The sequence below is a fragment of the Plectropomus leopardus genome, chromosome 19 (assembly GCF_008729295.1).
Source record: "Plectropomus leopardus isolate mb chromosome 19, YSFRI_Pleo_2.0, whole genome shotgun sequence".
Lineage (NCBI taxonomy): Eukaryota > Metazoa > Chordata > Actinopteri > Perciformes > Serranidae > Plectropomus > Plectropomus leopardus.
This window is the reverse complement of record NC_056481.1, coordinates 19,737,053-19,765,042: the sequence shown is the minus strand read 5'-3', so window position 1 is coordinate 19,765,042 and position 27,990 is coordinate 19,737,053. Positions and strand designations below refer to the sequence as shown.

Here is a 27,990-nt window from a genome sequence, read left to right as displayed (position 1 = left end):
GTAAGGACTTCTGTGAACAACGTTTTTACTGCAGAATCATTTTCTTGACACTTCCTGATCCACATGTGAAGATTAAACAAGACTATCAAATTAATTATACATAGCACGGATGAAAAAAAACCCAATTCCGCAACTCAACCAAGTTGAACATGGTCCTTTTGATAATAAATATGTTGCGCAATAAAAACAGAGAGTTGAAAGAATCTTGGGTCATTTCTGGATGCTAAACGCTTGACTCAGACCAATTTTCTTCTGTTTTCCCATATGAATGCTTATTTTTGGTGGAAAATGTTTAGAGTTGGCCCTCTGAGCTGGATTTTGACCCCGAGTTTTGGCCTTGCTGCTGCGGTGCTGAATACTTACAGGTACCAGGCGGGGGAGAGAAGACACAGCTGACATACACTGTAAAGTTCAGCCTTCACCTTTTCAGGATGATCACTTCATCATCAATAATTCCTGATAGAAGTGAATCTCCCGAAGAGTCCATTGCTTTTGTGTCCTTGTCCCACCTTTGCACAAAGTGTCTGTCTCTTCCTCTCTTTCCTCCTCCTCCTCCTCATCAGCCCAGCACGCTGTCATTGAAGGCCAGACACACCACGGCCTTCTGGTGGCCGCTGTACTCCCTCTTGATCTCGCCGGTCTCCACGCACCACAGACGAGCCAGATTGTCTGAGGAGGCTAAAGATGGAACCAAGAGTCAGAACCCGAAATTCACCTCAAGATATATTAACAAGTTCTCAAACCTTCGCCTGCTTCTCTCTGAGAGGCTCCATAAGTTACTTCATCTGGACCTGAATATACCTAAAGTAGAATTTAAGAAGGATCTATTCATGGTTTATTGGCAAAATATAGGATTGACTTTGTCATGAGGTTACCACTCTTTTTAACCTTTACTGTGCCAACGTTAAACTCCCACAATATACGTAGTCCTCGTTTTCTTGACTGAACCAGAACATTTTTATTGACGCATCAATTGATTAGCTCGATAATGACTGTCAGTTATATAATTCATCTATTTTAGTTTGTTTTTTTCACTTTATTCTTTTACTCTGTCTTGATTGTGTTTAATTCTATTATTAATAATATTTCTGTGTTTACAGCTAATCAAAATATGTGAATCATATTTATTGTTATGGGTATGGGTTGTTGTTATTTTTGTTTTGTAATCGTTTCCCTCTTGTTTAGTTCTACTTTAAATTTTGTCTGGCCTTAGTTCATCATTATCATTTGGTAGTGTATAGTTATGTTGCCTCTGAGAGAAACCCTTCTTGCTTCCTCTTTGCATTTTTGTCAAAGCTCTGTTTTTAAATGTGCTACATAAATAATAATAATAGTTATTATTATCATTATTATCATTATGAGACATACTTTTTTAGTATATATACATGCATGATGTCATTTGAAAGGTAACTCTAACTTAACTTTTCCCCTACAGTCAAAATCACTGAAAGTGCCTCTGTCATTGAGTTATAGATGTTTGTTTTTTTTTTTTTTTTTAACTTTGCCTGAATATTTTCATGAAAAAAACTGTTGCAGATGATTGGAACTTGGAGGTATATTTGCTGGAAGACAAAATGGGTTCATAGCATGATGCAAAAATTGTCCAAGTTCAGAGTAGACAATACAAATAAAAAATAAAATAAACATTTTACACATGCCAATCTCTCTCCTCTGATATCACCGGAGATGATTATTTAGGATCTCATTACTGAACGGTTTCGACATTGCAGTGATATCTTTCCAGGGCTCATGTACTGACCAGTGACGATGTACTGGGAGTCTCCAGAGAAAGCACAGTCCCACATCCAGCCTCTGGACGTCTCTCCGGGGTTGTTGCTCTTGATGCTCAGCTCCGTCATCAGGGAGAAGTTGGACGTCCTCCAGATCTTACAGGTCTGGTCGGCTGAGCAGGTGGCCAACAGGCTGAACGTGACGACAAACGTTAAAAAAAAAATAGCAGCAACATCAGACAGACTTACAGTGAGTGGAGGAGGAGGAGCACTCACGTGGAGTCGGGGCTGAACTTGCAGCGTAGCGAGTAGCGTTTGTGTGCAGGGATCTTGGTCTTGGGGATGAGCTGAGTCACCTCGTCTCCGATGCCTCCAGCCAGGTTCCACACATAACAGTTCCCCTGTTAAAGACAACATTTACTACAGCTTCACATGCTACAGTATCAGCACTCTTTCAGACGGTTTCGGTACTGACCGAGCTGTTGACGGCTGCCATGTAACTGGCATCTGGATCGATGTGAACTGAGTTGACCGAGACCTCCGGCTCAGGAATCAGCTGTTCGTTGTGGTCGGTTTTCAGATCCCAGATGTGAATCACTCCACTCTGGTCCCCAACAATCAGCTCTGCCTGAAAGACACACATCCCTCAATGTTTTTGGACATTTTTAGGCAGTAAGATTAATCGATTAATTGTTTTGGACATTTTCTAAGCAAAAATGTGAAATATTTGCTGGTTCCAGCTTCCTAAATGTAAGAATCTGCTTTTCTTTGTCATTTATGATAGTAAATATAGAGTCTTTGGGTTTTAGACTGCTGGTTGGACAAAATAAGCAAACTAAAGCTGCAACTTTGGGCTCTGGGAAATTGTGATGAGCATTTTTCACAATTTTTTGACATTTATAGACTGAACAATAATCAAATTGATTGTCAAAATAATCGGCAGATTGGTCAGTAATGGAAATAATCGTCAGTTGCAGCTCTACTCCTGAGTAGATTTTTGGCAAAGGTAATGAAGTAATGAAAATATGTTCTGTGGGTACCCATGAGTCTCCCCTTTACAGTCAGTCACACCTGCTTTATGCTAGTTCCATGCCGTTTTTTTTTTTTGTTTTTTTTTTACATACAGTATAAATGTGTTATTTTTACCTATTTGAATATTTCTGCGTACTGGAGTCCCTAAACTGTCTTTGAATTAAATAAATTGTCTTACTGGAAAGGTGAGACTCTTGTGGATGTGATGAGCTCAGTTTTATTTATAGGTAATGATGTTCGTCTCCATAGCAGCCATTTAAATCTAGTGATACCATTTCTTTGAGACAGACCTCACTATATAAAATAACTTATAGTGACCTCTGGGATAATCACAGCCTCGTGAAAATTTACAGCCACAATCTAGAGAGCTCGGACATTCAGAGGATGATTGGTTTTCAGAGGTATATTGACAATAATAGCGTTTCTCAGCAATTTCCAGAGTAGAAGTGTGCGCCATCCAATCACAGAAAACTACAATTCTTATAGAAATCTCCAAATGTCAAAAGTTTTTGATCCTAAATTACAGCATGTTTTTTTCTGTGGTGTTCCTCAAGATCTTGGTGTCTTAATGTGGCATTTTGGAAGGATTTATGACAATTTTATCTATTGTCAAGGGGTTAAAATGAATAAATTTAGCACCAAAACTGTGTAACAAATGTATCAACCCAGAAATGGCTGCAACAAGTTAAGCGACATTATAGAGCATGAATGGCTGTCATATACTTCCAAATTAATCTTAAAAAAAAATAAAATAAATAAAAATCAAGTTCACAGCTTTCAGACAATGCGATATAATTCTGACCTGCCATCCCCCCCTAAAGATCCCCTGTTCCCCCTAAAAACTGACAAATATTAGTCTATGTAGGTCTCAGAGGGTTAAAAACAAACAACTATCTCTGACTGTATTACCACTAACTTATAAGTCAGTGTGTGTTGAACGTCTCACCTGGTTGGGATGCAGACACACACAGTTGATCGGCGCATTGACCTGGAAAATCCTCTGACACTGTAGATTTCTGGACCTGAGAGGAACAGCAAAGATCACATTTTTTTAGGCTGTCGAGCGCAGAGCAAAGTGTTTTCAGCACAGAGAGCTTCCTGTGCAGTACCTCAGGTCCCAGATGCGAGCCATGCAGTCCTCTCCGCCCGTGTACATCCAGCGTCCGTCTTCATGGAAGCCCACAGACGTGATGTTCTTGCTGACGCCGTCATAGTTGATCACAGGGTTGGGGTTGTTGGAGTTCAGGTCGTACATGCGGATGTGTTGATAACCTAAAAAGCAGAGTGAAACTGTGAAATACAGAATTTAATTATGGAAGAATCAAGAATAATAAGAAAAATTCTTCACCAACCTGCAGCTGCAATCATGCTCCTGTCAGGTGTCACCTCGAGGGAATTTACCTGCTGGGTGCAAATGTTAAGGAAGTGGACTGTTTGGACTATTAAAGCTTTGTTACACTTGGTAAACTTGAACAGGTCTGCTTATACTCAGGGGTGGGTAGTAATAATTGTAAGCAATGCATGTGAGTTTAAAAAAAAATCGTTTTTTTAAAGAACAGGCATTTTGCATATTCCTTTTTTAAAAAACTGTACTTCTACTCTTTACTCAAGTATATTTTTGAGCCAGAAATCTACTTTTATTTCATTTCAATTGTTTAAATTTGTTACAACTAGCGTGCTTTAAATGTGCTGCTTTAGGGGGTTTTTATGACCTTTTCGGGACAATTTTTGTTTTTTTTTACCAACTTAAGACACGTCATTGTTTTCTTGATTGAGCATTGCAGGTCAGCATTAAATGTATATATTACATGTGGTTCCATAAGAGGTATGTAGGAATATGGCTATTAGAGTGAGCTAAAATAATCAACAGCAACATTACATCTACAACAGTGGAAGGATAAAGTTAACAACAGCATAAGGTTTAGTGGTAGATTTAAAGATTTGCAACATCAGAAATGTGGACTTTCACGCAGAAGACCTTGATAGATTTTGACATAAACAAATTAAAGAACAGATAAATAAAATGAGGTGACAGAAGGGCTGGGGAAAAATAGACACAGCATAGTGTCACGATATTTTGTGTGGCAATAATGTTTTGATTTTTTAATTATATGAATTATGAATTGTGCAAATAGAAATTTAAGGTTTGGTAGCCTACTAGAATAATAAAATCAACTGAGTCATTCCCCATTCTCAATTCAGTTCACTATATACATTGTGCTACAATAAAAATTGTAGAGAGATGAACAGATGGACAACTTTATCTTTCAAAATTAAACACGTTGATAAAGTCTTTGTTTAGAAATATAATTTGAGGTTGAAAAAAAGGTAATTAATCACAACATATGTTAGTGCAATACTCATCACAAAACATTTCACATCATAATAATATTGTATCATGACTTAAATATTGTGATGATATTGTATCATGGGGTTCTCTGGTGATTCACACCCCTAGATAAAATGTCTGTATAAAATGAGACCCGGCAAATTCAAAATTAAGACCATTTAATGACCTCTAAAGAAATATTTATACTTTAAAAAAAAAAAAAGAAGGGACATTTTAAGAGCTTTTAAGGATCTACAGACATGCAGGTATAAACTTTGTTCCAGGTGTCAGAGAGCACACTGTTGATTAGTCAGAGTCAAGTTAACTATAAAATAAAATAAAAATAAATGTTAGGACACACTCTATTGACAAACTTGATTGGTACATGCTTGCATGGGGCACTTTCATAGAACATTTTCTTGGTCAATGTAATAATTTAATATGAGCAGACAGAGGCTGGGTTTGACCCCGGAGATGTCATTTGTGAGTACACGTGTCAGTATTATTAATTTATTAAACTTGTGAGTACACATGTCAGTACTATTAATTTATTAAACATATTTCATTCCTTAAGTTGTATTTTTTTACTTCTCTTTCTACTTTATTATTATCAGTATTTATTTTCTCTTATCCCTAATATGTACTGGGGGGGTTGTGTATACTATACATGTTTATTTGTGATGGCAATTTGATTTGTTGTTGTGTAAACGCTCAATAAAAAAAAAGAAATTGCAACCTTTTTACAAGGAACTCTTAACTTTTTTTCTTTTTTCTCTCTCTCACACACACACACATATATATGTGTGTGTGTGTGTGTGTGTGTGTGTGCGTGTATATTCAACAAAAAAAAAAAAAAGTTAAGAGTTCCTTGAAAAAAGGTGTAAGGATACAGAGTCCTGGTGCTGGACGGTCCTGGTGCAGATCCCGCTGTGGGCCTGCCAGAACCGGACCGTGTGGTCGTATCCAGCCGTGGCCAGAATGACCGGGTCGCTGCCCACAGTCCCCTGGTTCACATTCATGGTCCACCGCTGCCTGTCACCGTGAGCAGGAACCGGAGGGACACTGAGCACGGAGACACACAGGAGACAGTTGGACAGCTGGACTTTATCAGTTTGATGTTAAAGACATTTAAATATCGTCGCGCTGTGAGAATCTAAGACTCAGCTGAAACCTGCAGGAGAAGGTTAGCAACGCAGCTAGCAGGCTAACGTTAGCAAAGCAGGGCAGCTATTTTTACGTTAGCAGCCGTGCAATTCGGCCAGTTAGCTTACAACGCTACTTTAATAGCTAACATATTGAACGATATTTCATAGTAGGACATTTATGTCAATTAACCACATAAATCCAAAGAGTTTACATTACCTTCAGCTGTTTGTGTTGTCAAGTCAGTCCGTCCCCGTAATGTGTCCGGTGACAACATAAGACGCCCTTTTCAAAAGTTCCGCTCGGGTAAAATATGCTTTGCTGCCACCTACTGAATTATTTTGTCACAGCTCGACAAATGGGCCCCAACCTTGTGACGACTACTGGATTTACTAAAATACAAATCACAAATTCATTCAGATACTCAGAATATTTTTGTTCAGTGTGGCTTTGCATTAACACCACTTTTTTGTGGTTAGAAAGGAGGTTGCATCCAAATATTATCTTTTTAAGTAAAAAGTTTAGATGTTGAATAAAACATTCACTCTGTTGCGTCACATCTTTTCACCGTGCAGGAATACCTTCTTTTGGCAAAGACTATATACTGACATTTTTCAGCTTCATTGCCCAGTTTAAAACCTTCATTGGAAAATGATTCAAATGTAATGATGTTACATTACTTCAGCAAAAACTTTAATGCAGTCTTTTGATGCTGATATAACAAAGTGAGTACTTTAATATAATAACTTTTATTTGGATGCTATTTTTAAATATAAAATACTGCATATGGTCAAAATGATAACTGAGTCCAAATATGCAAAAGTAAATGTAACAACAGTAGCTACTGTATTATTTGTGAGTGTTTCTTTTCATGGAACAATAAAGATTGATTGATATATTTTTACATCCAACATCCTGACAGAGCCAAATGTTTTTAAAACATACAACTTTTATTTAACAGCTAACAGCACTTCTTTATTATATAAATAAATAAGTTAAATAAATAAATAATGCAGAGAACGACTGTTCACAAAACACACATGTAGAAATAACTCTTTTTAACATCTTAGACTCAGAACAGTGTCACACAGCACACGTGTGCGTTTCCTGCTCAGTGTGTGTGTGTGTGTGTTGGGATCACAGCCGCCGCAGCAGAGCAGACATGTGCTGTTTCACCTCTCCAGGGTCCGCCAACGAGCATGCCAAGACCACCCCCCTGATCCCAGTCCTGGTTTTACTCGAGGGGAGGATCTACAACATGTTATAAGAACTCTTAAACTCCTGATTTTAAAGATCACACACACACACACACACACACACACACACACACACACACACGCACACGCACAGAATCAAAGGCTACCTTCACGTATATTTTGCATCTCTCCAAAAGAAATTTCCACTTCATTGCAGTCCGCTCATCATCAGTCAAACTGGTGAACTCCTCCATCTGCAACAGATCAAAAATAAATGCTGTTTACGTCACCAGCTGCTGAAACTGTCATGTGTTTAATACATTCAAAATATAACACATTTTCTATCAATCCCGACACACAGCGGCTACATTAGATTACACGAGGCTGAAAAATCATCCCTATGTGAAGAAGTACTGACTGTGCAGCCGAGTGTCTTCTCTGCCACAGGGCTCCTGAGGGCGCAGGCCTGCACGGTGCCCGTGTGGTCTGTCAGGTCCACCAGCAGGTCAAAGCCTGTGGAGGCTGAAAGGGCCTGATCCCGTCCTGGACACAGCTGGTAGGAGCAGCTCTGGAGGTCCTCAGTCACCTGAAACTTACACCTGGAGCTGAGACAGGACAGAGCAATTTGCTGCAGCTCATCAAGTTTGCACTATAACAAAACATCATGCCTGGACTCTGTGAGCGTACCAGCGTGTCCTGATGACTTTTGACACAGAGGAGTCGAGGTCGAGTCTGGAGATGAAGCTGTACGTGATGCCGAAGAAAGCTTCGGGATCGACCCGGGCCTTCTGCTTCAGCTGGCTCACTGTGTACACGTCCGTGATGGACTCCACTGCACAGACACAAGCAGCAGCGCATGGTTGGAGAGTAACTGAAAACAAGTTATGTATTTAAAATACAAAATATGAGTAAATGTGTTCAGTTACGAATCAGTGGCATTCTGAATACAATTGCTATCTTTAAATATAGATTACTTGAAGAGAGTTTGTTTGATTTAGTCCAGCTGGCCATGAGTGATGTGGCACTGCAGTTTTCAGCTGAACTTTTTTTGGACGCCCTGTTTGTATTTAGTATTTCTGCTCGTTTTGAAAGCTCAGAGAAAGAATGGCTGACTGATGAAGTTAAAAATAAGGGCTGATCTTCACAACACCTCCTCGTTTCACTACAAAAACCTGAATAAAGTGTCAGCTGGCTGGAGGGAGATCACCAGGGATCTGAAACATAATGCTTAATGACCATCGCTAATAAGCTAACAAACAACACTGCTGTTGGCAGTGCTGTTTTTTATGTCCAGTAATTATCACGATAAAAAGTGACTTTTCTATATAAAAAGTCCAAATGTAGAATGACAGAAAGTGCTCGCCCATCTTTACAGTGGTAATGCCTCCAGTCAAGCTCACAGCTTATACATAGCCTACATGTTTTTTTTACAGTGAAGCATGTATTTTTAATAAACTTTTATTTTTTTTTAAATGTGTGCATAGCAGCTATCATATGATAATGGCAGAGGAGATGCACAACCAGGACACTGTGGTGTGTTTTTGGCATGAAAATATAAGACTTAAGACAAATGAGCTCAGCAAGATGATTTGGAAGTTTTCCAAAAGTAATCCTAAGTATTTAGCATACGTTACTTCATTTGACGGATCTAATGGAATATGTTCCAGATGACATCATATAACATGCATTCAGTAATCTGTGGTGGAACATGTTTCCAGGGTAACCCCTCCTGACACTGTCTGTATTACGTATCTGCACGTTTTCTTTGCAAAACAGGCAATGAACAGGCCGCACTTGTCACATTATTTGACTTTAAACAGGGTTCCCACACATTTTAATGGTCAAAGTTTCAAAAAAAAAAAAAAAAAATTCTAACCAAACTTGCCTTATCTACATGTCCTTTTTTTGTCTTTTTTTTGGGTGACAGAGGCCTGATCGTCCCTCTTGGAAACACCAAGCAGGAAGCTGTCTGTCTCTACTTTAGTGTAATGATCGGAGAGGAAATTTTAAAGAGAGACAGAAAAGTCCAAAATAGATGCTAAGGGATGAAAAACTATTTTAAAAGACTTCTCCTCATTATAATTCAAACAGTATCAGAATTATAACCTACCAGGAATATCTTCTGGCTTCTCATCTTGATCCAAAACTCCAGACTCAGACGCCTCTTTGGCGTAGCTGAACAGCAGACTGGCCTCTCTGGTGTCTGACAGCGAAACATGACAAGAAACTGACAGGATGCTACTTGCACGCTAAACCACAGCTGCTTTTTTGATTTATTGCACAATAGATGGTTATGTTTTTCTGAGTGTTTCTGTGACATCTTACCAGGATTGACAGTGATAATGGTTTTGGAGTTAACAGTTGCTGTCATGCCGTTGCGAAAGCTGTCAAAGCTAATCTTTGCGTCGGCGATGAAGAGAACTTTGAATGGAGAATAAAAAGTTAAAGCAAACACGCAGTCACATCTCACATATCCACTTCCATGTTTCTCCTCAGTGCAGTGTGTTAATGGGACGTGACAGGCAGGAATAACAGTTAAATAAAGATTCATTCTGCGGCTGAGAGTGAGCAGCAGCTGGTCACCCACCCGTCTCCTTTGGTATCATAGTTTGCACGAGCTGAATGGCTTCTCTGTCCCAGCTGTGAGTGAGACAGAGGTCAGGGAGTGGAAATCAAACACACATGGAGTTCAGCAGGTTAATCTAAAGCTTCGTGTCACCCGAGTCAATTTGCGGTGACCTATAGATGGAAAGTAATTCATCTTTCTTCCTTTTCCAGAATAATAAAGGAGCATGACGCACCAGACGAGAGGGAAGGACGAGACGGAGTCATCAAAGAGCTTCACTTCCAGCCGCTGCCCTTTGCGTCTGTCAGAAGTGGTGAACTGCTTCAGCTCTCCGATCTGTCAATGTAAACAGAATCATCTGAAGTTTCTATCACAACATCTTCCCTTCCTGTAAAAAAAACAAACCCAAATGAACAGTCTGGCCTCTGTCTGAACTCTGAACAGTGGTGGAATGTAACAAAGTACTTTTATTCTAGTACAAATTTAACACACCTGTGTACTCAAGTATTTTCTTTTCATGTCACTTTATGCTTTTACTCCACTGCATTTCAGAGGGAAATTACTTTATACTTTACTACATTGATCTGAAAGCTTTGGTTACTTTACAAATTAAGATGTTTGCATAATAACATAATATGTTCTGTAATAAATTAAACAGTTTATAAAAGTACAGCCGCAAGATTAGTTGATTAATAATAACAAATAACAATAAGATGACTGACGGAAAATTAATTGCAGACTATTTTGATACACATTTAAGTCTTTTTCTATTTTTATTAGTTTTAGGGTTTTTTAAATTATTAATTAGAGTTTTTTGGGGGTGTTTTTTAAATTCTATTTTTAAAAAATAATACATTTTTTGTGAATCTTCTATTTCATATAAAATTTTTTTAAACACTTTTTGGGGGTTTTTTTTTTTTTTGTTTTTTTCCCATATGATTTAATTGTTTTTTTGTAACTTTGGGGTGTTTTTTAAATTTTTGTATAATTTTAACTTTTGCAGCTTTTGCTACTTTTTTAATCATTTTTAATTTCTGGGGTGTTTTCTGCCATGTTTGTTATAATTTGGACATTTTTGGGGGTTTTGTTTTCACTTTTAATACTTAAGGTACATTTTCCTGATTTTTTTATGTATTTACTTTTACTTCACATTTTTATCGCACGACTTATACTTGTCACAGTGTGGTATTGGTAAAAGAGTACTAAGTAAAAGAACTGAATACTTCTTCCACCACTGACTCTGAGGCACGTCTTCAGGGCCACTGTGGTGAGGAAACAATGAGCGTACCACCATGTGACCACACAGACAAAATAAACACAAGGTCATCTATTAGGCAATTTATAAGATATGAAATCAGTACATTTAGAAAAAATATTTGCTCGGCATTGTCCAAAACGTCCCGCTCCGTCAGGCTTATCAGACCTCCCACTCCGGCCTCAGTGACGGCTTCCATGACTTTTCCATGAGTGACTTTCATCGTGTTACTTTTTTTTTTACAAATCCTTTCCTTCTTGTTCATGTTGTTTTTAAGATCAGGAAACTTTCGCAGATTATTTTCCACCACAGTTGAGCTTACTGTGGAGAAAAGCGAAGCTGAAAAACCACCGTCTAATGCAACCAGCATGTTGGAAAATACATGTTGGTTTCTCGACAAGTTTATCAATTTTCTTCTCAGTCTCTGTTTGAAACACATTTGACCTGGGAGTGAATTCTGATTGTAACTTTTCCCATAAAATAAAAAGCCAGATGTTAGCGTGTTAGTCAGTTATTTGTGCAGCGGGAAAGAGGCTATAAGTAAACATAGATGTGGCAGGTTGATGGAAATGTGAGCACACAACACATGTTAATTAAAAGACTGTAAAAGATAACGGATATATCCAAGTGCAAATACACTCTTTGTGAACTTCTCTACCATCTAATAATGACAAACTGTGACCTTAAATTGCCTCACCGATTTCACTGCTGCCAGTATATTTATCACAGACCCGTCCAGCTGCTGCCCGTTAGCCACGATGTCTCCCAGAGAGTAGAAATCTCTGGAGTCCTTCACTGGCAGGTGAATGAGTGGCAGCAGCCTGTCGATGGTGTCCATGTCAGCACACAGACACACCTGAGAGTGAGCCTCCGACACCAGCAGCCTGTAGAGGCTGACACAGCAGATACAGGCCTCTGATACACTGTTGCATCACGTTTTAGACAGCGTTACACACCTCTCTACCCTTCATCGCAAGCTGAGGGTGACTCATTTTTCTGTATTAAAAGTGTTAATTACCTCGGTGTTGTGGGACAGAATCTGTCCCCTTTCTCTGGGTCTTTGTTGGTGACTAACGGATTGTCAATGATGACTGTAAGAACAATAAGAAAAAAATTTTGTGCTATTTGTTAATCACATTCAAGCACTTAAAAATAGCAGGTTTGGGAGTCAGCAAAACACTGAAAACACAACCAAAGCTTCGTTTTGTACTTTTTTTGATACACCTGGAAACTATATTGATTTAAAAAAAACTATGAATTTCCATAAAATTTCTTCCAAAAAAAGAAAAATAAATGTATACAGATATATTTTTGCCAAATCTACAAAATCTCAAGAGTTTTTAAGGCTTGGGGGACTTTGAGAGTGACTTCCTCACCACAGTCTCCTGTGTTGAAGCTGTTGGACAGCCCGATGATGTACCCATCGTGTCCCCAGGCTGTCACATTAATGAAGAAATCGGGTGAGTCCTTTATGGTGAAGCTAAAAGTGAATCTGTCCGCACCAATATCTGAAATTCACACGCACAGGGTTTGATTAGTGTTGCCGTTCAAAGATAGACGAGAATGATTATCATTTTTTGTATCCTCCAGAAGAGGGGGCTGCTGTACAAGACACTGAGGTACAGTGCAGAAACATTAAAGTAACAACTGAGGCACACTAATATGAAAAGATACTAACTTTTTCTGTCAGGAAAGCCTTTGACATCAGATTTCCCGATGACAATCCCCGCCACTTTCTGAAGGAAAAAAAACAATCATTTCAAGGGCAATGACAGTGAGTAAAACATTTTTTGTAACAGTTCAACACAAACTCAGGATAAGCGTCCTAAGATACATCCTGCTCCACAACTGAAGAAAATGGCTCCTGGCTATTAGACATGAGATTTTAATTTGGCTGCAGCAGTAAAGAAAAGGATACAGAGCTGCAAACGATGGTCAAAGAAGTACTGAGACATTTGACTTGAGTAGGTGTATAAATACTCTGTTACAAGTTAAAGCCCTGCATTCAGATTTCAATAGTACAAAAGTATTCACATCAAAATAAACTGAACTCATTATACAGAATTTAACCCATAAATCATATTATAGAATTGTATTATAATTAATGATGCATCAATGCATTAAAAACTATTTGCACGTTTTCATTTACGTTGCAGCTGGTAAAGATGGAGCTCATTTCAATGACTTTATTGACTGGTGGGTTCCTTAATCCATATTAATGCACCATCATTTATTTGCTGATTATATTTTGTATCAATAATTGCAACGCTTAAAATAACTAAAGCCATCAAATGAATCAAGAGCCGTAAAAGGTCCTTGAGGGGAAGACAATCAAGTATTGAAAAAGGCTTGAAAAGAGCCACCTTTTTAACAAAGTTCTTGGAATACACAGTTTCACCAGAGTTTTGTTTATCAAGTTATTGTAATTAAATTTTACCCAGAATCATAAATTGCTGCACTTTTTTTCTTAAATTCTGATGCTTCTGCATATTGAGGCCCGCTCTCCTCCTCCTTTCGTCCTCGCCTCGATGATGTCCCACCTGACATAGTTTGTTTATAACTCTTAAAACCCCGGCAAAATTAGTAGGCCAATGTTGGAAACTTAACATGACTGAACTTACTGTGAACCTACAATGATCATATCTTTTATTTAAAAAGTTATACTTGAGATATTTGCCTTAGATTGAAAAAATGATCTTTGAAAAAGTTCTTGAATTTCATTTTGTATTTTCTGTATGAACCCTGATAAATGTAGTAGAGTGAAAAGTACAGTATTTGCCTTCAAGATGGAATCGTAATAAAGAAGTAGCAGAAAAAGGAAATACTCAGATAAAGATAAGAGTACCTCAAACTTGTATTTAAGTACAGCACTAATCCAGTTGGCACCAGACGTCCATATGACTTCAGGGAGACACTGGACTCTTATGTTGGACAGACATTACATTTTAGTTGTAATGAAATTTAGGTTGAAGATATTTTAAATGTCTAATGTCGCTAAATTTTACCTTTTGTGGACACTGACATTATAGTGTTTTGCAGTTGTTGGGTCTTGTTCATCATAACGCACCACTACACACACACACACACACACACACACACACACACACACACACACTACTACACTACAAAACTGTCTCAAAGCAAACCAGGGCTGTACTCATTTTTAGACATATATATTGTATATGTCTGACACTGGTTTATGGAAATTGTGTATTCCTATTTCATGATATCTGTTTTTTACTGTACTTGACTATGTACAATCAAGTTTTATGTAATTGTATGTACATTTTCCCCACTGTATACTTAAAAGCCCAGCTAGGGATAAGAGTTGGAAATTAGCAGTAGCTATAAACTCTCAGCTTCATGCTTTATATGAAACTATGTTTAACTGCATCATACCTATCAAATAAATAAATGCAATTCAATTCAATTTAAAGTCAAGATAGCTATGGCATGAAACATTTGGAAGATGTTGGATTTTGGTTAGTATGATGGAGGTAAATAAAACGTTTGTTACAGTAGCTTAATTATGTCGCCTCAGAAAAGGCCAAATGCCAACCTCACTGAGAACATCACAAGTCAGCATTTGTTTAGATTTATTAAGATCCCCATAAGCTTCTGTGGTAAGCAGGAACTACTCTTCCTGACCTGGGTATTTAATTTACTAGATTACATAAATACACATCCATAACATTCATACACATTCATTACTTTGGTAGCAATAAGATAACATTAATCCTGGGTGAGTTTTTCTCTAAATCCTCGTGGTTAAATCAACTGGAAAGTCACATTTTAAAGCTTTTTCACCCCTGATGAGTTTGCAGCCCTGTGCCTAACAACACAACATAAATCTAACAAAGTATCAACCTCATCTGTCATTAGAACTTTTGGTATTAGACATTTTCCAGACACTGAATGTGGGTCACGCAACCTCACAACTGAAATTCAAGCAAATATCAAAGTCTACCAACGTTGGTGGCCAGCTGGGTAAGTAAATGTACTTAATTAAATTCCAGCACTGTCTGTAGTTTTATAAAATAATGTGAACTCACCGGATGAGAGAAGTTGGGATGAAGCTCTGAGATGGCGATGTAGGTCTGAGCAGCCATCTTGTTTCTTTATTATTATCCAGTCCAGGTTTTTGTACACTTACAGACTCTTTAAATAAAACAAATGAAACAATGAGAGTTGTGTTTTAATAATTAATTTCACCTGGTTAAATGTATTAACGCATTTCAACTTTCCTAACATTACCTAATACTTAAAACTGTAGCTAAAACAACGATACAAAACTTTACCTGTTAGCTAAATAGTTAGCTAAGGACGGATAAGTTATCATAAACTAGCTGTTGTCAATACTCTAACTGACAACACGGCGAATAATTTTAGAGGTTATATTTTTATCAATTCATCATTGGTTAAAACAGTTTAATTTCAGCTCCACCTAAAATGTTGTTTTTTCATTTAGTTTTATTTTTACCTGTGTGTTTTCCTCACATTGTATTCCGGTTAACGAGGAAGACCTGTTGCACGCGACTGACCCGCCCTACGCTGCCGTACTCTGCCTCTGATTGGCTTAAACCGTAAAAGGCTCTGAACCAATCCAACCAACCATAACGAGTATTAGCCAATCAGAGGGCGGGTCATCACGCAAACTGCAGGTGCTGCTTTCAAACGCTGTCAGAAAAATCCCAATATAAAGAATTGATCTGATAAGAAAAAAAGGTCAGAATCAGGGTCAAAATATATAGCGACGAAAAACTGAAAAACAAATAAGAACATGACCTATAAAACAGTGCTGAAAATAACAAAAAAAAAATATTTGTATTTTTTTCTGTAACATAATTAAGTAAAAAAATTATCAAAATTCTAAATATACTTTTAAAACACTGGGATTGACACTGGACTGGGATAATTTTCTAATAACCCTCCCCTCTTTTTAAAACTATTTCAGGTCATTATTTCCCTTCAGTAATTCTTTTTTCTAGTCACATTTTACTAATTTGTGGCAGTATGTGGGACATTTCATTTCCACCCATGTTATCAAAAGAAATCAAATAAATTTGCTCATGGGTTCAAAGGATTAACTTAAATTATTTAAAATCCTTTTGTGTTATGACAAGATACCTATGTTCACGTAATGTTCCGGTAGAATTTAACTGATGTTGCCAGGATGATTCAGTCCTGTAAACATCTGTGTAGCTGTGCAAAAATGCATGAAATGGAACTGAACAACAAAACTGCTGTCACTGACTGTAAACTGTCAGATACACACACACACACACACACACACACACGCTCTCATATTTTTACACCTTGTGAGCCATTTCTTTGAAAGGTATCCCTGCAGCTCTGATATCGCCTTGATAATTCGTCCACAGCATCAAGGGATTTGTAGTCAGACGATGAATTTGACAGTTTCCTGGTTTATTTTGACAGCACAAAGCTATATTTGACATGTGATTCTGTCTCATAGACCTGAGCAGGATGAAAAGATGTAACAGTAAACCCTCATTCAGCTCCGCACTGAATAATCCATCTCATCCCTGTGACTAATGTTGATTTCCAGGCAGTCAGATGTCTGTTGATGTGATTCCCGATAGCTGAGAGGAAAACATCAGCAGCCAAAAAATACAATAACGCAGATCATTTCTGAGCAGACAGCCAGCGCAATGTGTATTGTGTATTGATGCACTTTGTATAATGTTGTATAATGTGAACTGATTAAATACACTGTGAACACATGCAGAGGAATCGATCTGCTATTTGCACCAGTGGTTATTCAAATGAAACCAAATTTCAAATTCTAATTTCATTAGTTTTCTCTGACTGCAGTTTGTGAGTCCATTAATCACCGCAGCACTGTAAAGTATCATCAGATAAATCAAGTGAACCTTTAGCTTCTGCTTCAGTGATTTAACCGTAATGAATTCATGGCCTTAGTTCATCTGTCATTAATCATACTCCGTCTCAGTATTCAGGTGGTTCCTCACAGTAAACGATTTGAATTTCTTTATGATGAGCAGTCACATGAAGTGTTGTATGTTGCCTCTGGTTGCATGACTTGATTCAGGAAGTACCTGAGTGGTGCCACAGTATCTGCAGGGCTGCAGCGATGTGCTGCGATTGGTCGGCCTCTCTGCTTCAGGTCGTCTCCCTGGAGGACCTGCAGCCATCTGACCGCTGCTGCTTGGCTATTAATCCATCATCTCGCTGTGTGTGTGAGTGTGAGGGCGTGAGTGTGTGTTCTTTTCTGTATGTGTGTCAGTGGGGTTATTTGCTGTGTGTAGACGTATGATGTTCATAGCTGAACAGCATGATGAACACAGGGCTGTTCTTAGTCTCCATAAAAAATGAGGCAAATATAGAAACTGCTGTCACAGGTGATACTTTTTGTTGTTGTAATGTTAAAAAAAAGCCTTCAAGTGTACAAAAACACACCTTCGGGCTTGAAGACAGTCAAGTTGGAAGTCCTCAGCACTTAATTAAGCTGATTGTGTTCAGAAACAAGCAACATGTCCTTAACTAAGTTAAGCAGATTTCTGCTGCAGTGGGAATGTATTATTTTATTCATTTACTTGGATCCCCATTGTGTAGCAACTACTCCTCTTGGCGTCAACACAGGTAAACATTACATCATAAAATAAAATAAATTTATAATTTTATGTCCATGACGAAAAGGAATGAAAAACAAGAAAATGGGAAAAGTAGTAAAAAGCAACTGCCAACAAAAGAAAAACAAAATGATAAATTAACAACAATGAAAATAATGATGACAATAATTACAACAAGTATCCTCACTACAATTAGTCTGTAAAACATCTGATACTCAACATAAGTAGCAGTACCACTAAAAAGAGCATATGTAGTACATATACTGAGAAAATGAAGTGGACAGGTTTTCTTTAACATATGTTCAGATATTATAAAACATGATACATCATACATTAGTTTTGGTGCCACCCTAACCACCAAACTTTTCTGTGGGCAAAATGTTTTAAGACATCACCTTTGGTTCAGAGAAGTGATACAGTTAATTTTATGGACAAAAAGATGAATCGAGAAAATAATGACCAGATTAGTCAATAGTGAAAATAATCATTAGTTGCAGCCCTAATTAGTGGTAAACACACAACCCCAATAATTCACTCATTTATTAAATTTTATACCACTTGCAGAAGCTTCTCTGCTTTTACTTTTGAGACTTTATTTTGCTCATCTTATACTTTTTAAAGCAAAAACTCTACTTGTAGTGAAGTATTTTTACATTGTGGTATTGCTCGTAAAAGATGTGAGCACTTCCTCCACCACTGTTCATATTTAGCGACTGGATCTCCACGATGGCACCAGACAGGAGCTTTGTGGTTCAGCTGCAGACCCTGCGTAAAACACGAGAGGAGGAAGCAAAGACAGCGGCGACTGCTCAGAGGCAACACAAGAGACAAACACAGAGCCAAGTCCTTTCAGAAACGCAGGGATGTGACAGCTGCAGATTCCCTCTTTCTAGTCTCCTGTGTGCTCGTGCTTTAACCCTCTGAAACCTGGATCGACATCACTTTTCTTGTATTGCATTCAGATGCCTTCACAAGAATTTTAACCTTCAAAATCTGAGCAAATTGGTTTGATTTCATTTAAAAACATGGGGAAAAAGGCAAGAGCTTACTTGGCAAGAACTGTTTTGAAAACACCAAGAAATTACTAGAATTTGATTTTGTTTTTATTTCCTCAAACTATGATTGTAATGATAGTAATAATCATAATCATAATTATATATTTAGATTTTTTAAGTAGAATTTTTATCATTATCAAGCACCTATTAAGTCATTTCTTTGTTGTTTTACTTTTTACATTTTTTTTTGTTTCTTTGTTTTTGTTCATTTTTAGTCAATTTTCTTGTACCTTTATTTTTTTTGCTAATTTTTGGGTCATTTATTCTTAAATTCCTCATTGCCTTTTCCCCATATTCTGTGATAGAAATTAAGCCAATTTTCTCAGGTTCCAACGGGTTAATAACAGAGATTTGAACTAAAATATCATTTGTAATCAAGAAGTTTTAGAACTGCTGCTTATCCACATGTGATGCACCAAAAAACAGGTTGTAGCATTAAGTTTGGTGAACCAAAAGGTTTTAACCCACATGCACACTCACACAGAGACAATGGAGCTCTTGTTTTTAGCAGAGATATTCTGTAAGGATCTAATGGACCCAATCATCATTATATTATTGAATCCGATCATTAAAACACATAGCTCTGAACGGTGAGCTATATCTTGGCAGACGTGTCCGTCCAGCTTTAGCAGCCATTGGCAGCCGTTTTTATTGGCTTCCAGAAGTGGAAGACGTCCAAACTACAAGTATGTGTACACTGTAATTTCCCTGCCACCTGTGTGACTGGCTGCTCACAGCGTCTGAATCCAGCTGGACTCTGAAGAAACAATGCTCTCTGTCTCCTCGTCCCCGCGTCCAGCGACAGTGGAGGAAACCTTAAATGATGTTAATAACGTGCTGTTGAAAAGACAGAAGTCAGAGGCATGCATGATGTCAGCTCCCATTATTACTGTGTGCCACCATGTTGAGGTAATGGGAGGACCGCAGCGTTGCTCATGTTATTGCTATGAGTCCCTACTGAGACTTAAGTGAGACAGGAAACATCACATTACGTGAAATTAAGAATAAATGAGGGAGAAAGTGACAAAAACACGACTGAAATGACACAATAGCCGTAGTGTGTTTTCAGTGAACATTCACACACTGAATGTAAAAATGTTGTTTCGAAGCAGCTTGCGGTTTGGGCACTTTTACATCGCCATCTACACAAAACAGGTACACAGCCTCCACACCCAATTGAGGTATGTCTTGTATATTTCTGCTGTCTGGCTCACATAGATATGGCTTTCATCCAAGTCTGTGCTGTCCTCATGCTCAGGTAAGAATGAGCGGGGGATGGTTTGCTTCACAAATAACAACCACGGCAAGCACCATGATACAAGTGGAGTCAATAATTCACAGATAACGGCAAAAAATACAATTGAAAAATATAGAAAATTAAATGTTTATATTAAAGCCTTTGAATCCTGAGCATATTGTCTTGGTTACTTTTAAAAACATGGGAAAAAAGGCAATGAGCAATTTTAGAGGACCCCCCCCCCAAAAAAAATTAAGAGAAATTACCCAAAAAATCAGAAAAAAAAACAAAGAAAAAAAATAAAGAGAAAAGAACTGCCAAAAATGCTATAAAATATTTAATTATATATTAATATTTATTTCTTATTTTTTGAAAATGTCGTTTTTGGCATGCTTACCCGTAGCTTTAAAAAAAAAAAAATATTCCAAATCCACTAATTTCTTGCAATTTGTGAAATTGTTTTTGCCAAGTTACTTTTTACCTTGTTTTGCCTAAGAAACCACACCAATTTATAACAACAACAACAACAACAACAACAACAACAACAATAATAATGATAATAATGATAATAATAATAATAATAATAATAACAACAATAATAATAATAATAGATTTTATTTATAGAGTGCTTGTACCCAAAGACACTTCACAAAAGTTTTTTTTAAAAAAAGATCATAAAATAGAGTGGAATAAATTACAGAATAAGATACACAAAACATTAAAATGAAAAAAAGAAGCTTTTTTTTTTTTTTTTTAAATTTTAAGGTTAAAGGTTTTTGTGTTTTTTCTGAACGCAGCATAAGAAAAATGATGTCAATCCAGGTTGGTTGGCATGTTGGTTCTAAGTATGCAGTAAGTTCATACAATGACAAAATGAAGTGTACTCAAACCAGACAGAATGCCTAAATATGGTCAACGCATTCTGATCCCAAACTCATCAAGCTATGACACTGCAGTAGCCTCCAGCATCAGAAATTATTGACGTCAAATTTATGCTCATTACATGCTCTGTAACTTTTCAAAACAAACCTTCGCTTTCGTGGGAAATATATATAGTTTCTTTCTCTTTTCAAAAGGAATTTTGAATGGGAAAAAAACAACTTTGCTTTTATGTTTACTACCTGAGGTTTAGGCAACTAAAGTGTATAGGTTTTGGAAAACATAAAAATGTTTCCAGTTGCCTCTCTGTCAGCTATGCTAAATTTGTGTGAAATTTGTGCAAAACAGAGGCTCTTATATCTAATTTGTGGTGCTTTTTGTGGTCAGCATTGGACAATGGTGACATGTGACTGTCACTCATCGGTATGAGGGAATCGTAACCAGACTGTAAATGCAACAGCAAATGAGGTGGTTCATTGGAGGAGATAGTCATAATGTAAGATACCTTTGGCCAACCTGTTTTCATCCCATCTTGTCTCATCTAGTGGACTGTTTTTTTTTTTTTTTTTTACAAATTCTTGCTAATTTTTGGGTAAAATTTCTTCTTTTGTTGCTCATTGCTTTCTTTCCGTATTTTTGGAAGAAATAAAGCACTCAAACAACATAAGTGTTACACACATGCAGCACACCACAACTCAATGAAGAGGGGGGTAAAAAAATACAAGTCTGCTACATATATAATGCTTTCTACACATACAACCCCTCAGCTCCCAGTAGAGTATAAATTTACTTTCTGATCTGGTTTTGGAAAATTCAAGATGTTTGGTTTGATATATTTTATGGACAACAGAGTAGTGTTTTATTCGTCCTAAATCAGATTTTCGGAGTGCAAGCGAGTGTGTGCATTCTGCCATTTGCTGTTCGCATGCATAGTTTTCCGTATGGAGGCGATCATCAGTCAATTTAAACTTTTTATCCACTCCACAAAAAGCCCTCTTGATATATAGCCACTGTCAGTTTAACGTTACCCAGAGAAGTTTTCACCCATTCATCATTTTAACTGTGGACGGGCTCAGAGCTGTATATTTCAGCTGCATCAAAGTCCACCCTGCTGTCCCCGTCCATCACAAACGTCCTCACAACGTCCACTGTTTAGATAGTTCCCCTCTGACAGAAAGATCTCGCTCCACGTTCGACCCCAAGAGTCAAAATTTAAAAAATCTTTGAAGTGTTTTTTCTCCCATAAATGAATCAAGAAACACGTTTCTCCAATTATTACTGAGTGATATATGAAACAGAAGCTTTCACTTCTTTGCCGCATGTGTTCCACTGAACAATGAAATCATTATATTCTGGTATGAAGCAGGACACAGTGTCATGCTGTAACAGCATTTATGGGCTGATTGTTAAATGATTTCAGTATTGCTTTGTTTAGGTGCTGATTTGATGGTATGTGGGACGAATGGTCTGTGCAGAGCATCATCTGCACGGCCTCAACATATGCACACAAGCGTCTTGTCTGTTATTCATAAAGGAATATTGTTTTTGGAGAGTTTCTTTCGAAAGTGAAGTATGTAACGTTTGAATAACAGTGACATCCAATCCAGGGAAGTGCTCACTGTTTGGAATATAAAACTCATTATTGGACTTATTTTAAGACTCTGACTTTCCAAAGACATTTGGGCATGAATCATTTGTATTTTTCCAAAAGTGGGATTTTTTTTTTTATCCTCTAATGTTCTGGCACTGCACGGTTCAAAGTCTTCACTTCAGGAATCTCACATAAAACAAAATGTGATTCCACAGATCTGTATTTTTATACTTATCCAGCATTTATGTCCATTGTGTTTCTGTTCATATTGTAGTTATAATCTGTTACTGAAGGATATAATTTGCAGTACAAAAGAGACACCAAGATCCATCCGTTGATATTGTGCATTCTCAAGACCTCAAGTATTTTCTACCCATAAATCTCACACTGTCTGTGCTGTACACCGTGTGTCGCATCAGTACTGTCCATTACATGTGAAGCTACAGCCAGCAATTAGCTAGCTAATGGTCAGCATACATTAGCCTCCGTAGAACCACAGCTTGTTTTTTTTACTCTTTGGTCTTCATCGAAACTAGATTCAACGGGCTGTTCTATATTGATCAGAATAGGGGGGTGGCTAGAAGCGTTCATCGCCCATAAAGGCAGATTTAATCCAGACAAAACACTTTCTTTTAGTGGACACACTTCCCCCCAAAATATGACATGCTAACATTGTTAGCAAAGGTCTGTGGCATTTTACATAGAATAAGTTAGCCTAGCGACTACCAGAGTTTGCAAGATTTTACAAAGGTAAGCTACTGTCAGAAAATTCAGCTCTGTTACTCACAATAAGGTTCATCGACAACACTGTCTTATACTGGAAAGGTTTTCCCCAAATATAGGCTACATGCTAACATTATTAGCACAAGCCTTATGACATTTAACATTGTATAGGCTAAATTAGGCTAGTGACTAGGAAAATCATGCACATTATTTAAAATGTCATTGTGTGGCGGCTTTATTTCACTTCACAATTAACTGTTTGAAATACATGTAAATAAAAGCTTGTTTCCACGAAGAGAAACATATTTTCAGATTACAAAAATATACAGGGCGCAACGTGTAGTTATTTCTGGGAAGGTGCATGTAAACTATGCCATAGGACAGTGATAAGTTACGGCCCATGAGCCAAATCTGGCTCAGATTAGGGTGCAAGTTGGCCCCCAAACCATTTAATAATTCGCAAAAAAGATTAAGTGATCCACACTGAGAAATGTTTATGTGTCTTTAGTAGCTTATACTTAAGGCGCCAGAGTGTATAAAACAGTATCAAATTTGGACTTTCATTGCAAAAAGTGCTAGCTGAGGATTGCTGCACCCCTGTCAGAGGTCTTAGTTAAGCTCCTTATGTCCTAACATCTGAGAAATGTCCTACTGTTCTAGAAATGTCCTTAAAATCTAGGAAAGGTCCTAAAATCCTAGAAACATGTATAGGGTCACATTTTGCAAAAGTGTCCCCAAGCAAAACTAGTTGAGTATACCCTTTTTGTGTCTATGCAGAGCCAGAGTTGAGGAATCCCCCTCTATAGACCAAAGAGTGGTATCAATGTCCCATCTATCTCCCGGCATGAAAGCCCAGGTCTACATATGCCTATTTCCTAAAATGCTGAACATTTCCTTTAACAACATCTGGTCCAAATAGGACAGTATTGCTGTGAAAGTGAAGCAGAAAAGACACATTGATGTCAATGATAAAGCCTCACTATTTTTATACTTTACTACGTGTTTGATGATGCTGTGTACATTTTTCACCCACAAGGGTAAAAAAGTTTTTTCTCTTTTTTTAAGAGACTGAATGTTATATGTTTAAAAAATATATATCTGTTATCTATGAGACTCTGTAGCTTTGTGTTCCTAATATGGATGTGCATATTATATTTCAGACAGACTTGTACACTGCCACTGCAGAAATGTCCAAAATGAGTCTTGCATTGCAGGGATGCATCAGATGCCTGTAAGAGTGAGCCATGGTGCTCTGCAGCCGTATCCTGCTGGATGTTACTGAATTCTTCTTCTAACCAAACTCCTTCATTAGAGGGAAACATCTCTGTCTCATCTGTGTCTCCTCGGGATGGTCCTAACATCACATATGGAAGACATCACGCTGTTCCAGAGCAGCTCTCCTCACAGAGCACTAATAACAGTGTGGCTGTGGGTTTAATAAAAAGGAATGGAACGAATTATGGCCCCGGCCCAGCCAGGGCCGTCATGTATTGCAGCACATTAGCATGGCCTCGGCAGCCAGTCCAGACCAGCAGAGACTGGGAGGGGGAGAATGTGACTGGGAGGGACCGGGGTTCCCAGTAATAACCAGTCAGGCTGTGAGGGTTCGAACACACAGAGAGATGTATGGAGAGAGTCAGCTTGCGGGCAGCACAGAGACAGACTCTGCCAGGACGTCAACAGCAGTTTCACTAAGCATGTTGATCCTAGTCCTGATTCAAATGGAAGTCAGAGTTTGTTGTGCTCGGATAAATAAGTGAAAAAATGGAAAAGAAGGGAATCTGTGGGGATTTAAGAACCCACTGAGAATCAGAGGAAGATGTAGAGCTTCAGGAATGTCAAATTAAAGACAAGAGAAATAAGACTGGAGGGAATGAGCGGTTAATCAAGTTGGTGACTTAAAGTAATCGTCAGAAATAAGAAAAGAACATACTTGTTTTAATATACTTTTTTTGCACAATTTAAAATATGCAAAATGAAAAAAATACCCACAGTACATAGTGCAGGGAAAGGATAAAAATACTGGGCTTCTTCAAAATCTCCACCCACAATGTCATAAGAAATACACACACACACACACACACACACACACACACACACACACACACTTTTACGTAAAAAAATATATTAGATATGAATATACTATGTATAAAAAAAGATATATTAAATATAAAAAATATATGAATTGAATGCAAGTGTGCCTTGAGGACTCCAAGATTATTAGTAGATTATGACTCCTCCTCCTCCAGCTTCTCCTCAGTCTTCTTCTTCCTCTTCATCAAGCTAATGCCGTGTCTGAATCTTTTTCAGAATGAGGGATTTTTCTTTTGCTCCTCAGTCTTTTGTTCAGAGTCTTCAGTCTCCTCCTGCACCTCAGTGCTGGGTGACTCATGGGGTGGACTCAGTCTGATGCTCCCTAGTCCTATCCTTGTGCTCTCCTTTGAGTGGAGTCAGTTCAGTTTGAGGGTTCTTGCTGACCTCCGTCTCAGTCTTGACCTTAGTGACAAGCGCTTGATTGGTTGAGGCCTGGCTTTCCTCAAACTCTTTAAAAAATTGACCTCTCTTTCTTAGAGGCATTTTCCTTCAAGCTTTGAATCTTCTCCTGCATCTGTCGGAGCAGAATGTCCTTCTCTTTTAGTTCCTCAATTTCTTGCTGAAGAGCTTGATTTTTGTCCTTTTCAACCTGGATCTCCTCCTGCCACTGATGAACCAGATTGTCCCTCTGCTCCATCAGCTGCATCAAGGCATCCAGTTCCTCAGTTGTCCTTGAAGTCTGGATGTGACTCTTTATGTCAAGTTGTCTCTGAAGGCTGATGAAACAGTCTTGTCCCTGATGTGCAGACCTGTCACTGATAAACATTTCAATCTTGATCTTTGATCGAAAATCTAGCTGAGATTTTTTTTGTGTTGTCTCAGAGCGGTCTGATAAAAAAAACTCTGTCCTCCCTTACAAAAGTGTCTATGTAAGCAATTTTTGATATCTGTCTGTCTATCTATCTATCTATCTATCTATCTATCTATCTATCTATCTATCTATCTATCTATCTATCTATCTATCTATCTATCTATCAAATCCATCTTACAACCCACGTGTCAAAACTGCCTTAATCACTATAACACTCATTGTACTCATGTGTCTTGTTCTGTATATTTTTTAACTTGTTGGTTGATTTTATTTTCATGCTCTGTAAGGTGACCATGAGTGTTTTTAAAAAAGCGCCTATTAAAAGCGCCTCATTATTATTATTATTATTATTTATTAGGCTGTTAAAATAATACAATAGGAAATAGGCTGTTAATATAATACAATACCAAATAACAATATACCTGTGAAATAAATACAGTTTATGGTACGACAAAACCCTGTTGATTGTATTGCATTTGGGTTTTATTTTGTATTTGACACATTGTCTTTGCCACATACAGGGAGCCTCACCCTGACACTTCACCTCCTCTCAGGGGGGGTCTCAACCTCAAAAGCGAGACCACCCTGGAGTGTCACACAGTGATCACCACATTAACGACTGTATCTCCTTTTGTGAATTCATGTAAATGTTGAAAAGTCAATCAGGGTTGATGAAGAGAAGCACAGAGTGCATGAAGACACGGGCGGAGCAGTTGGCAGTGAAAGTGGCTGCCTTCTGGGTGGGCAGAGCAGGTCCTAACCTTCGCCTCAGTATGCAGTGACACGAGTGTCCTAAGATCAGGAGATGACATGTTAGTTCAGACCTACAGCACTGCAGGGAATCCTAATGGCTCCATCAGGACAAGTGCACTGTCTGTTGTGTTAGATTTGACCTGTATGTCACCGTTTCAAGGCAGCAGTGACTGTCTGAGTTATTCTGGAGCTTAAATTCAACAGTTTTGCTCCCGTCTCCTTCTTTCACCGTGTTTGGTCACTTGATCTGAAACCTCCACGCCAGCTCACCGTCTCCGTCTGTGTTTCACTAAAGCTCCACAGATGTCTGTTATATTTGGATCAGAAGACACCAGCTCGCCTGATTTGCTCTCCCGCTCTCTTTTTGGGACATTTATTTTGACCTCTAAGTCGTTTTCCCCTTCACTGTCTGTCGGTGACGTTAGACTGCAGACCACCAGAGTTGGACTTCTGCTGTTTCACTCTGGCTTTGGAATTACATACCTACAGGATATGTAGGAATAATTACACTGAAAGAGCTCATTGCTCCTCCACACACTGCTGCCATGATAAAATGATGCAGAAAATTTACAAAGAAATTTCAGTCACTTGAAAGCTTATTTGGGAAATGTCCCTGCTTGTTTATTTTTCAATACGAGGACTCCCTCATGAATAAGTGCCAATGCAGTCCTGATATTAACAGAAGGGTCGCTGTGTAATTGATTTCCTTTAGATAACTACTCCAGTGTGTCAGAGTGATCAGCTGCAGCCTGCAGAACGGCTCGCTCGAATGCAACGGCATGTCAAGTCGGCCAAAGATACATTTGTGTTGTAAAAAGATATATTAACTCAGACACACATGCATGCACACACAGACATAAAATCACATCCATCTGCTCGGCGTCCTTGTAATTGTGGCTCCATCAATATCATATTACCTGTTCCTTTAGCTGCCTATTGATCACACAGGCCTGCAGCCGCCGCTCATGTGCTGGTTACGATG

General features: G+C 38.1%; 2 protein-coding genes across 2 annotated transcripts; both read right to left on the bottom strand.

Moving 5' to 3' along the window:
• Positions 1–8: 8 nt before the first annotated feature.
• On the bottom strand, positions 9–6,499 carry mlst8 (MTOR associated protein, LST8 homolog (S. cerevisiae)). The gene is made up of 9 exons (XM_042507836.1): positions 6,454–6,499; positions 5,982–6,153; positions 4,115–4,166; positions 3,872–4,034; positions 3,709–3,784; positions 2,206–2,358; positions 2,007–2,131; positions 1,760–1,923; positions 9–678 (listed from the first exon to the last, which is right to left on the bottom strand). The coding sequence occupies exons 2-9, from the start codon at positions 6,108–6,110 to the stop codon at positions 560–562; spliced, it is 981 nt and encodes a 326-aa protein (XP_042363770.1). The 5' UTR covers positions 6,111–6,153; positions 6,454–6,499; the 3' UTR covers positions 9–559.
• An 810-nt stretch (positions 6,500–7,309) lies between these two features.
• meiob (meiosis specific with OB-fold) lies at positions 7,310–15,808 on the bottom strand. Its single transcript, XM_042507835.1, has 14 exons — positions 15,749–15,808; positions 15,304–15,409; positions 12,930–12,987; positions 12,628–12,759; positions 12,270–12,342; positions 11,949–12,144; positions 10,232–10,332; positions 10,018–10,070; positions 9,756–9,851; positions 9,541–9,633; positions 8,118–8,262; positions 7,849–8,035; positions 7,598–7,684; positions 7,310–7,485 (listed from the first exon to the last, which is right to left on the bottom strand). The coding sequence occupies exons 2-14, from the start codon at positions 15,358–15,360 to the stop codon at positions 7,372–7,374; spliced, it is 1,392 nt and encodes a 463-aa protein (XP_042363769.1). The 5' UTR covers positions 15,361–15,409; positions 15,749–15,808; the 3' UTR covers positions 7,310–7,371.
• Positions 15,809–27,990: the final 12,182 nt, after the last annotated feature.